General features: G+C 36.7%; 1 protein-coding gene across 4 annotated transcripts; it reads left to right on the top strand.

Annotated features, from left to right (window-relative positions):
* The first annotated feature begins 1,198 nt into the window (after positions 1–1,198).
* LOC147291328 (uncharacterized) lies at positions 1,199–12,496 on the top strand. 4 transcript variants are annotated; one of them, XM_086238773.1, is made up of 16 exons: positions 1,199–1,507; positions 2,271–2,740; positions 3,262–3,505; positions 3,806–4,077; positions 6,388–6,558; positions 6,691–7,476; positions 7,607–7,701; positions 7,831–7,893; positions 8,011–8,099; positions 8,208–8,273; positions 9,191–9,766; positions 10,014–10,088; positions 10,465–10,535; positions 10,646–10,703; positions 10,994–11,249; positions 11,521–12,496. In XM_086238773.1, exons 2-16 carry the CDS (start codon positions 2,373–2,375, stop codon positions 12,210–12,212), a joined length of 3,882 nt encoding a protein of 1,293 aa, XP_086094899.1. In that variant the 5' UTR covers positions 1,199–1,507; positions 2,271–2,372; the 3' UTR covers positions 12,213–12,496. The 4 variants fall into 4 exon arrangements, with proteins under 4 accessions (XP_086094899.1, XP_086094901.1, XP_086094903.1 ...); XM_086238775.1 differs by having other exon boundaries at positions 2,290–2,740; XM_086238777.1 differs by lacking the exon at positions 2,271–2,740.
* The last annotated feature ends 238 nt before the right edge of the window (positions 12,497–12,734 follow it).

The following is a 12,734-nucleotide window of genomic DNA, read 5'->3' on the forward strand; positions in this document are numbered from 1 at the left end:
TGTGGCCGAATACATGATTACATATAGTTCAATGTACCAACATTGAAGTAGCCATCTAGTCAAAGATATCCTCCTAAGAGATCTATCATTCCTTGTGCATAAAAGGTTCCATCTTGTGAAGTTCATAAGAACTTAGTGCATAAAAGATAGATTCCATAATCATATACTTAGTATACCAAATCATAACGATATATGTACTTAAAGTTCATAAGAACTTAGTGCTCCATTGATAGTTCAAGTAAATTAAAGTCTAGAACATGTGTCAACTGCTTCTCTCAGGATTAAGAGCAATTTTTCCTCGGTGATTATAAGACTTGTTCATTGTGGTAGACGGCGTCTTACAATGTTAATCTCATGATTCATCAATGCACTTTTGTGCACTAGTACATTAATCTAGAGTTGAACACTAACAATTTGAGATTCATTGTTTATCCAATTAAAGATTGATGTTGCTACAACTCTTATTAAGATTTTTAGTCTTAAAGAGTTGAAATATGCTTGATGACATAAAGAACTCATCATTTTATATTTCCCATATGTAATATTATTCTCAAATAAACAAATAATGTGTAACTTTATATCATAGGTATCCATACTCATGAATAACATAATAATATTCACATTTTTTTGTTAATATTATTGAAAACTTGTTCTTGAAGAATAATATTCTAACAAAAATTCTAGAAAAAATGATGCATTTAATGAAAAAATTAAATATGACATACATGTGGTGTCATGGAATGATGGCATTCCCAACCGAAACAAATTCAACATATTGACAGTAGATTTATGATAAATACTCTCTCTGTCCTCCATGTTGTTAAGTAGCATGTAGAGGAACTAAAATAGAGTGGCACATGATAAGAACTTTTCCTACACTCCCCTTCCCTTTATGCAAATAGAACTTTTAGTTAGAGAGCTACATCCTCATTTGTGTACCTTGTTTGACCCAACCACATACATATTCTTATTCTACATCAACACCTAGATAGATACACACACGTCACCACCACATCCAACTCCCTAGTCAAACCCAAGTCCATTTTAGTACAACAAACCTCTTTTTCCAATTTTGTCCCATCAATTACCCACATTCTCCATTTTAGTATAAACCAAAGTGAAAAAAAAAAAAAAAAAAGAATATATTGGGAAGTACAAGAGCTGAATGGCGTCTCTCTAAATTTGAGGGACCTGACCAGCGAATCAGCGATCCAGCGGTGTGCCCAAAACGGAACCCAAAACTTGATAAAAGAGCCCTGATTTTCAGCCCCACTGTCCTCTCTCCTGGACTCAGCAGCAGTCACAAGTCAGCGCCTAAATTTTTGTGTGGGACCCCCTGAAAAGAAATTCATTCCTCTCTCTCTCTCTCTCTCTCTCTCTCTCTCTCTCTCACAGAATCTCCACGACAAGCTCTCGCTACAAAGCCTCCCAAATCCCTATTCTCACTCTGATACTTTATCTCTCTCGCTCTCTACAATTCGATCTCTTGCTCGATCGGTCAATGCCGGTACGTCTCGCTCGCTTTTCGATTTGTCTCTAGCTTTTCCCTGTCGGAATTTTGTATTTGCGAGTGGAATTCGGGTTCAATTGGGTCGAATTTTTGAAAACCCTAGGTTTTTAGTTGCTTGAATCAGGGTTTTCATTGTTTTAGCCGGGTTTTGATTTTTGTTTGAATTTGGTAATTTTCAGTTTCTTGTTTTTTCTTTTTAATTTAAGTATGTGTGCTTTTCATAGTGCTAACTGCTAAGAGGTTGATTTTGGGGTTGAATTTTTGTAAAAACAAATGCATGGATAATTGCAGTTCTTGAGTTGCCTTTGTTGGTTTCTGAAAAAATGCAGGAAAAGTAGATTATATAATTTGGAATTTAGAATTCTTTTGTATTTCGTTTGGGTTCAGTAACTGTCTTTTAGTCAACTGTGTTTTGAATTGTCTGGACTCAGTTCTGTTTTTGGAAAGTGAAGTGACATAAAGTTTAGTACCCAAAAGGGGAGGAGAGAGGGAGGGGGGGGGGGGGGGGGGGAAGGCGTGGAGGGATGGTTTACCAAATGGTGTCATGTGCATGGTATTATAATTAATTCAGAAAATGATTTGTCTTTTCTTTTAACTTTATTGAGTGAAACTTACTGATTTGTTTATTTCAAGAACAAAGTTTGAATGGCTTTTGGATTTACAATACTTCTAGTTCCATGGGTGTTGTAGATATGGCCAGAGATCTTTAAACTGGTGTTTATTTATGGATATGATTTTTCTGAAAGTGGGTTATTTGTAGATCACTGATTTTGAGATAGTTTCTTGAGTCACCAATCATCACTACTAGGTTTTCACGAAGAAACTCTTTGTTGATATGAGTTGGTTCAATTGGGCTTGAGTAATGGCGGGAAGTGTGAGATTTGAGCCGAGTTCAGCCAGTCCAGAGGACTTGGCTTTTACTGGGGGCTATCCAAATGGGATGAGGGGAAGCTACCCTGGTGGCAGTTTGGATAGGTCTGGAAGCTTCCGTGAGGGTGGTGATAGCCGGATGTTTACTTCTGGTGGTAATACGCCCAGAGGCAATGCTACTTTGACAGGGAATTTGCCTCCACTGCCTCAGTGTTTGATGTTAGATCCTATTACAATGGGAGATCAGTGTACTTGGTTAAGTGAGTTAAGGAGAGTTCTGGGAATATCTTTTGGGAGCAATGCTGAAGAGGAACTAAAACGGTTCAAAGCGAGTGTGCTAGACGCCTCAAACAAGGCCAGGTAATACTAGCTATTAGGTAAATTAAAAATAAATTGTCATGTTCTGTGCTGCGTGCTGTGTAAAAAATAAAAAATATAAATTTACCCATTGGAATCTTATACTCGATCATGCTTAACGAAATTAAGAAGTTTGCACATTAGAATTCAAATTTCAAAACATACATGTGCCAGCAGCAGTGACATGCACTGTGCATTATTCGTATATGTCATAAACATATCAAGGATATACTACTTTATGAAATCTACATGCTTAATTGATGCATTGTTAATTGATTTAGTATGTCCTAAAGTTTCATATAAGATTTCTCTTTTTTTAAATTAGTTTCAGTTGTTTCTGTAAATTTTAGTGATATTTCCATGAATATGAACTACTGATACTTCCAAAAATATGAACTACTGATATTTGCACCGATACCCTCATATTCATCCTTGTTTGGAAGTGGGTAAGCCTTGAATGTAATGTTCTTAGGTTGGCTTCTAAAAGTTAGCCCTCTGCTGATGATGCAACATTTTTTTGTCAGGGGTAGAGCAAAAAGGTTGGATGAATCTGTAGACAAGTTGAACAGGTATTGTGAAGCTTTAAACTTAAAGAAGCAGCAACGGAATGAGTTTATTACAAATGAAAGATCAGGTGGGTCAAACTTGTTGAAGATGGGAGCTCACATTCATCGAAATTCTCCTGATCTTATGAACCAAAGGCTGGATGATAGGACTAAGACTGTCGTGATGAATAGGCGTGTTCGCTCATCGTTCACAGAAATAAGGGTTTGTATACAGCAAGTTTTATTGTCTTCTATCTACTTTCCTTTTGGAGTTTTAGCTTTAACCTCGTGGTGCAAACATATACATTTTCAAAAGCCTGTTAAAATTGTGTGTGGAATTCAGGGAAACTATGAAAATAAATTTTCAGGGTTCAGATTTAAACTCTTTAATACACTCCACATTTCAAAATCTCTATTTGCTTATAATTCTTTGGGAATTTGACATCAAATTTCCTTTGTTACTGAACCTGTGAATCTTTTTCCGTAACACATACCTTTTGTGGTTAATATATCATCCTTTTAGGCTGAAGGAAGAAATAATATTCCCGCCAGGCAGTCCATGGTTATGGAAAAAGATAGGGATATACTTAGAGGTGAAGGTTCTGATCTTGTTGAAGAAAAGATTCGCAGACTGCCTACTGGAGGGGAAGCGTGGGAGAAAAAGATGAAAAGGAAGCGTTCTGTAGGCACTGTTCTAAGCAGACCCACGGATGGTGATGCAGAGCGAAAGCGAACTTTGCATCCGAAGCCTAATGACGAACCTGGTCCCCAAGCTCTTGATGCCCAAAGTTTCAGGTGATCTCTTATTTGATAACAAACATGCCACAAGTTTTGGGGGAGGGGGAGAATGGGGGGGGGGGGGGTGTTCATGCCACAATTTTATGTCTCTGGAATAGTCTAATCAAATTGATTGTAATGTTAAATATTCACAATGAATTGATAGAAAGAAAAATAATATGAGAAATATAGGTGCATATGCCATTCTCAAGTCAAGGGATTAATCCCTAGAGATGTTAGAGGCCCACCATAGGTTTTAAAGAAATTTATGATTGTACCCAGAATTCTACTCTGCTGAAACCTACTTGAATTCTAATGAAAATGCGGACTCTTCTTAGATGGTTTGCCTATCACTGATGTATTGCCCCAAGGATGATTTGAATAGGTGTTAATGAAGGGACCAAATTTAGCAAATTTCGAGACCATGCATGAAATGGTTATCCCCATAGACCCTCAGTTATCGTAATACAAATCATGAGTTTTATACTACTTTTATTTGGTTGATTGACATCCAACCATGAAAAGAACTCTTGTAAGGTTGGGAGAATGATAGTGTAGTAAAATTGAATTAATTGAAGACATATATTGGATACCAAAATCCTTTTTGCAATGATTTAAGTTTGTAAGAAATAGCTATTACAATAATATTTTTAGGCAATCCATGTTATTACCTTAATTCATGGCTAAAAAGAAAGGAAATTTATCCTATTTTTAAGTAGATTGATTAATCCAATTCCTAGAATTTGGAAGGATATAATTTTTTATTATTCCATATTTGGTATGCTTCACCTGTTGTTTTATTTTTCTTGTGGATCTCCTCTCTCTCTCTCTCTCTCTCTCTCTCTCTCTCTCTCTCTCTCTCTCATTTCTTTTTCTCTTTATTTACATTTGTTTGAGTCTTTGAGACTAGAGGTGGAAATCCAAGACAATACAAGGACTGTATTGGGGATTTTTCTGTTTTGTATAAAAAAAGAAATGAAGTGTGGACGATTTCTTAGAAGAGGAGTTTGCAAGTATAGGTGCTACTGGTAGACTAAATATTTGGGGAAGAGGGGAAATATTAGCACTTGCAAGCATTTTGAATATAAGTAAAAGGCACCACTGCCAATAGGATCACTATGAATAGAAAAGAAGCCTTTCAGATTTTGATCTTCTAAATAGTTTAGAAATTAAAAATCAATACGTTAGTATATGCCTTCTAGTATAATTTTTCCAGAGAGGGCACTGAAGCTTTTGAGTATGAGTTGACGCACCTTTCTTTGACGCAAGATTTTTAGTATGAGTATGACCCCTTTCCCCTTCTTTTCACCTCTTGTTGACAAATGTTATCTTTGTTTAGGTTACATAAACAGTTATATATTGATAAAAACTTCTAATGGAATTAAATTTTACCATCATCAATTTACTTTGGGACTACTGCAAGTGATGCTCACTCATAGGTGTTGTGATTTTATGCAAATGGAAGACATAAATGGAATCTATACATATTAACTTGCAACCTAGTTGGTTGCTGTGAAGACATGCCGTGTTGTAAATTTATGGTTTGATACTTAAAAATGGTTCTGATGTTCTTTTAATTCATTAAAAATCTATCCTTTTGACCTATAAATTATAAAATTGAATAGAAGAAATTATTTCAGCAATTCGAGATTGGGACTTTCTTGATTTTGTCATCTTTTTACAATGTAAATGTCTTTCCTTAGGGAAAGGCTGTAAATGATTCAAGCAAGCCAAACAATGACTTGTTGGACCTTTTCTTGTACAATTGTCACAGGTCTTGAGCTCAGCTTTAGTTGTGGGAGGATGATGTTATGGAAATTCTATTATTTTGTTGATTTAACTGTTAACAGGGTACTTTTCAACATGAGATGAAATTTGAGGGTTTTCCAAGACAATTTAATTATATTTGAATAATTCTATTTACTATCCAATATACCCTTCTGAAGTTGTGTTTAGGGATCTTCCTTCAGTTATTAAAGTCCTAAGAGGACGCTTAGCAAAAAAATAAAAAAGTCTTAAGAGGACAAAATTGAACTCTTGTGTTGTGTCATTTGTTAATCAAAGTTGTTAATATCGTCTAACTTATTGCGCTATGTTTTTGGAAATATAAATGAGAATTTTGTATGGCTTGTTTTTAAAACTTTTAATTGGCTTCTCAAGGAAGTGTTGGTCTGATCATGACTTATGGGGACATGTTCTAGGCTGCCATCATTAGACAACTTTTACGCATCTGTTTTCCTTTAAATGGTATTGCTTTCAGGGAAGCTCATTATTAGTATTGTTTCTGCTTGCTTTGAAATAAAATATGAAACTTCTCAACTGTTGCAGATCGGGAACATTTAATGGTAGTAATGGCATTAACAAGTTAGACTGCAATTCCTTGTCTGCCAATGCAAATGCCCGTGTTATACTCAAGAACGAGCACGACAAGGTCTCTCTTTCAAGGGATTTAATGGCTGGGTTGAGTAAGGAGCGACTTATACCAAAGGGAAACAATAAGTATGTACCAATTCATTCTTTTCTTATAAAAGAGTTTCTTGTATCTGCATTCAAGGTTTCTTTGACTCATTTATTATCATAATATTTTATATTAACTTTTTGAATCTCTGATCTACTTATCACTTTGTTCAGACTAAATGTTCGCGAGGATAGTCAAATACCCAGTCCTAATCCAGTGACAAAAGTAAAGGCTTCAAGGGCACCAAGAAGTGGCCCTATAACTGCATTCAACTCATCTCCTAGTTTTCTTCGCACATCTGGAACAGTTGAGGGATGGGAACCACCTCTAAGTGTAAACAAAAATCCTTCAGTAAGTGTGGTTAATAATCGCAAGCGTCCTATGCCCACAGGATCAGCCTCTCCCACCATGGCTCAATGGGCTGGTCAGAGACCACAAAAAATTTCTCGTACCAGAAGAGCAAATCTAGTGTCTCCTGTCTCAAACCATGATGAAGTGCAGATACCTTCAGAAGGCTGTTCCCCTTCTGATGTGGGTGCTAGATTAGATTCTTTTGGGACCAATGGGCTGCTACTTCCCAAGGGTGTTGGTAATGGGGCCCAACAAATTAGAGTTAAACACGAAAATATTTCATCTCCAGCCAGATTATCTGAAAGTGAAGAATCTGGTGCTGGTGAAAATCGTGAAAATAGAATGAAGGAGAAAGGACCGGGTAGTGGTGAAGTAGATGAGAGAGCTATGATTGCCGCTCAGAATACTGGTTCTTCCATTTTGCTTACAAAGAAGAATAAAAGGCTCAATAAAGAGGAAATTGGAGTTGGTGTGCGGAGACAAGGAAGGAGTGGTAGGGGCTCAACAGTTTCTAGGGCTAGCATTATACCTACAAGGGAAAAATTAGAGACTCCAGCCTCAACAAAGCCACTTAAGAGTATGAGGCCTGGTTCTGAGAGGAATGGAAGGTATTAACTAATTTATTTATTTATTTTTCTTTCAGATTGAAGTGATTTCTATTTCAATATTTTGTCATCTTCTGTTAGGTAAGATGTTATCATTAATATATCTAAGCCTTGTAGTTTGTTCTTGTTTCAGTAAGTCAGGGCGTCCTCCTCTGAAGAAACTGTCAGATCGCAAGGCCCTTGCTTGTCTTGGGCATATATCAAGTAATGGTTCTCCTGATTTTGCAGGTAAAGTGTTAGCATTTTATTGATGGTTATGTTTGGAGTACTCATCTATGTTGTGTTATTTTAATGATAATGGTCTGCCTCTTCTAAAATTTGGGTTGGAATGATATGCTATTGCATATGATGCTCCAGGTGAATTGGATGATGACAATGAAGAGCTTTTAGCAGCTGCAAGTTTTGCTTGTAATGCCAGAAGTATGTTTCTGACACCCATATTGTTTTGTTTTTTGAGCAATATATACTTACATTTTTACACGCGTGTTTTGCTTATATACATATTTTCACTATGGTATTGCTTGCTTTCTTTTGCAGATTTTGCCTGTTCTAGTACATTTTGGAAGAAAATGGAACCAATCTTTGGTCCTGTCAGTTTAGAGGAGGCATCCTACTTGAGGCAGCAGGTGGTAACTAAAATTATAGCGACATCTTACCCAAGAAAATTTATTTTAGTTCTTGTAAATAGTCCCTGACTAATGCTTTTCATATTTCTATGTTTTCGTTTGAATCAGCTCATATCTATGGAGGACAATGATGATTTCTTATCTCAGATATTTGGAAATGGCAATAATGTTTCGGTAATGCCTGAGAGTAGATTATGTTGTTTGACAGCATCTTATGATTTTGCTATCTCTGCCATCTTTCTTAGTCTTAGGCAGTGTTGTTTCGCGTTTTTGGCACTTGAGAATGGATATGAGATTCCTTTCGCATGTTTGGTAAATGCAAAATGTTACGGGATTGCCTTTCTCTTGGGTATTCAAAACCTATAAAATGGTGTTTTTGCATTTCCAAATGAGAAGGTGGGTTTCCCATTCCCATTCCTTGGATAATAAATCATAATGACACCTATACCTGTATGTCTATGCTTCCAGAAAATAAATTTTGTCGGTGTCCTCATAAAGACATTTTCATTTTCAGAATTTCCAAAAACTAGAATGCGAACAATGAATTCTATGGGTTTAGGGTTAATTTTGAGAAGAATAAAAGGCTCTGCCTTAATGTTTGAATCCAGAAAAATAAGCACTACCTTAATGTTGGTTAGTTTTGATCCAGTGTCGTATGTCATTAGTTTTGATCCAGTGTCGTATGTCATTTGATTGAATACGGGGAAGTTTGATCTTTTATATCATCCCAAATATATAACTTGAGACTCTGTTTACGCTTAAGCCTTATGCATTCATTAGGATTTTCAAGTGTTTAATTCTGTTTTAGCAAACTTTGTAAGGTGTATCCAGCATTTAGTGTTACAAAAAGATGGTTGCAAAGTGGTGTAACGATTTTGGAAATGGTCATTTTCTTGCAAGGACGTACACTGAAACCACTTGTCATATAAAGGGAAAAAATGCTCCATAAATGGTTGAATCTGCATTAGATGTAAAATTATCTTAATCAGCTCATGGTTCTTGGTTCCTACTTTACTATTAGGTATTGCTGGTTAAGACAAACATCCTGCTATGGTAGACCTCATGTATTTATAGTCATCTTCTTTCCTCAGGGTGTTGTGCATGAAGAAAATTTTGTGTCCAAGACTCTTGTTTCTGGGCAAAATGAGAGAAGCTTGCAGGACCAAATTCAGAAAGTAGGTATATTGTGTGGACAATTAGACTCAAAAGGAAGGAAGGAAGTGCCTCCATTGTACCAAAGAGTATTGTCAGCTCTAATCATGGAGGATGAAATTGAGGAATTTGAAGAAAACACTGAAGGGAGAACTATGTCTTTCCAATGCAATGGGGACAATTCCGCTACATGTGCCTCTATTAATGTTGAGCCAAGGCACAGGGTTGGGATTCAGTTCGCAAACATGACCAGTTTGGGTCCTCAGACTCTCAATCAGTGTTCTATTGACAGTTTTCCCTGCAATGGGACTAGTGGCTTTGCTAATTCCACAGGCATTTGTAATCAATTATTCAATGATGATTTGCCAAAGGGAGAGTCTGGAGTATTTCGTCAAGATGTTGAGATGTTCCCTGCGTATTCTGCAAATGGTGCAGATTGCCCATATGAACATATGTCTTTGGAGGATAGACTCTTGCTGGAGCTGCAAAGTGTTGGCCTATATCAAGAAACAGTGGTAAGCTCTTAACCTATGTAAGCAATGTGTAATTGAGTTTTATTGTTCAGTTCAGTAACCATAGATGGATAACTTCACTTTACCAAGTTTGTGTCAGGTTCAGTCTTTTTTCTTGTTAGAAATATGCATGTGAGTTCCGTTGCAGAAGTGTGGTGTTACTTTGAATGAAAGCTCTCTCTCTCTGTCTGTTACCTTTTTCAACACCTTCCCACATTATTTTAACACCTTCAAGGTTGCCTTGTCTCAGCCTGATCTAGCAGATGGAGAAGATGAAGCAATTGATCAAGATATTATTGGACTACAGAAGCTCCTTCACCAACAGGTTATGTATCTTAAATATGACCTCTTAGAACATGACCGAGTTTCCACATTCTTAAATTGAACTTGTAAAATATTATTTATTCTCAATAATTTGCTTGCATATAGCAATTGGTCAATTCTGAGTCATTTCTTCACCTTTTCCTATATTTATCTCATGGAAAATGCTACTCATCCCAATTGTTTTTCCCCAATGTGGCGCACTGTATGCACCCCACATTATTGCATTAAAAAGACAACAAAATGGTAAAACCCAATGTGAGAATGCCATGTAAGTTTGGAATAAAAAGTTGGGAAAATAGTTTGGCCAAATAGCATTGTCCTTTATCTCATAATTCGCTAAAACATACATTTTTTTCCTGATTTTTCTGAATCTGTAGGTTGATAGAAAAAAGATGCAGTTGAACAAAATTATTAAAGCAGTTGAAGAAGGCATGGACATGGAAAAACGGTAGGTTATTCAGTAATTAAGATGTGTTTCAGATGTTTTGAGTGTAACATTTTTCAATATAAACATTTCTTAGGATTTTGTGGGTTTACTCTTATGTGATTAAATTGCAGGCACCGTGAGCGGGTTGCCATGGACAGGCTTCTTGAATTGGCTTACAAAAAGCTTCTGGTACTTTTTGCAATTGTTTATTTTCCCATTGGTTATTCCTCTAATATTAGAAGCTGTCTATCATGAATGTGTATTCATGTGTAGCATATGGAACTGGAATTCGTTCTGCAAAAGTATGGGGACGGAATTCAAAGTTTCATGTTCCAAGATCTTACATCTTGATGAAGTGCAGAGAAATGATGTTTTTTAATTAAAAAAATGCCTTAATTTGCAACTTGGCTGAATTTACCCATAGCATATATAAGATGTATTCTTGTAGACCATAAAAGGCCATTTTCTGATGTTGTTAGGCCACTCGAGGAAGTATTGCTTCAAAATATGGGATTGCTAAGGTTCCAAAACAGGTTGCTGTTGCTTTTATGAAGAGGACTCTTGCTAGATGTCGCAAATATGAAGAAACCGGAAAAAGTTGCTTTAGTGAGCCTGCACTTCGGGATGTCATTTTTGCTGCACCTCTTCACGGAAGCAATGCAGAACCAATGAAAAACGATGGTTTAAGTTTGCCGCCTGAAAATCAAAACTCCCAACAAGAGCCCGGGGTGTCAGGTTGGCCTTTAGTTATTGAAATGTTTGTGCTTTCAAGTGTAGTTGTAGTTTTAGCATAATTTCCTGTGTGTTTGTGTATATTTGGAAAGTTATGTGATATGATTCTCTATTGTGTAACAGAATAAAACCGAAACACTATTTTTCTGCTTTCCCAGGACAAGCCCATCGCATGGACTTTTTCCAAACATCTACAATTTACAAAGATTTTTGACTTATAGAAACTTATTCTTGAGTGAACTGCTTTTAGTAAATTTCTTTTTTCATCTCACAGGCTCGTCTGGTTGGGCTGAGCAGCATGATCATCACAATAAGTATGGCAAGGATTCTTGTGGTGTTTCTGGAAGTCTTACCCATCCCTCTGAGCAGGATTTTGCTAAAACTGGACCGATAATGAACAGAGGGAAGAAGAAGGAAGTTTTTCTTGATGACGTTGGTGGCGGCCCTTCCTTGAAAGCTGCATCAAATCTTGGTACTACTATGTTGGGCCGGGCAAAAGGAAAAAGAAGTGAGAGAGAAAGAGACAAAGATACGTCAACCAGAAATTCTGTTGCCAAAGCTGGTCGCCCATCATTGGGTAACAATAAGGGTGAGCGTAAAACAAAAACAAAGCCCAAGCAGAAGACAGCTCAGCTATCAACTTCAGGAAATGGGTTGGTTAGCAATGTCCCTTCAGCTAGTAGTTTTAGTGAAGTGGTTGGCAACAGTAAAAACAGAAAACCAGAGGTTAAGCCGATATGTTCTAACGGAATACCTGTGGGTCCTACGGAGACCAAGCAACAGATAGATTTTGCAAACTTGCCGTTGAATGAATTAGACTCACTAGAACTAGGAGAAGCCAATGACCTTGATGGGAATCAAGATCTGAGTACATGGTTAAACATTGTTGAGGACTTGCAAGACCATGATACGGAGGGCCTTGACATACCTATGGATGACCTCTCGGACTTGAATATGCTTATGTGAGGACAGTATACTGTATATTTCCTTGGATTATTTGACCGTTTAGACAAGATTGATGGTGCTGTTGTCAGAGGGAAACCTGCTAATATAAGTTATGGCTCTGGCGAACGGGCACATGTAATTATGGCCATTCTTTTTGTATACTTATCAAAAGAAGTTCAAAGAAAAGGAAAAAAAAAAAAATCTCAATTGTTTATGTGATGCGGATAAATTCTCCTGTCATAAGAAATAACAGTTTTCTTTTGAGCTGTAATTTTGCTTTTGTTAATTTTTTGTTTTCTCTAGCATTGTCGACATCTTTTCCATTACCTTAAATATAATGCTTGTTGGGATCTGCATACCAGTGCTAAGTTCTTTCCTTTCAAGTTTAAATAATTTTGAGATTCTTTGTGTGACTGTTCTTTCGCAGATGTGCACTAATGAGTATGTTATGTGTGACAGTGTGTTTATGGTTGGGTTATCTAATGCCTGTTCTTTTAAAGGTTAATATGAATTTGACTACGCTCAGGATATGTTAGTTGATTC

Source organism: Dryas octopetala, chromosome 3, assembly GCF_963921425.1.
Source record: "Dryas octopetala chromosome 3, drDryOcto1.1, whole genome shotgun sequence".
NCBI classification, from domain to species: Eukaryota; Viridiplantae; Streptophyta; class Magnoliopsida; order Rosales; family Rosaceae; genus Dryas; species Dryas octopetala.

Bases quoted from the DNA above. Each gene is read 5' to 3' on its own strand.
- LOC147291328 (XM_086238773.1), top strand. From the start codon at position 2,373: ATGGCGGGAAGTGTGAGATTTGAGCCGAGTTCAGCCAGTCCAGAGGAC. The intron at 4,078-6,387 runs GTGATCTCTTAT...CAACTGTTGCAG, and splicing joins CTTGATGCCCAAAGTTTCAG to ATCGGGAACATTTAATGGTA. The intron at 10,089-10,464 runs GTTATGTATCTT...CTGAATCTGTAG, and splicing joins AGAAGCTCCTTCACCAACAG to GTTGATAGAAAAAAGATGCA.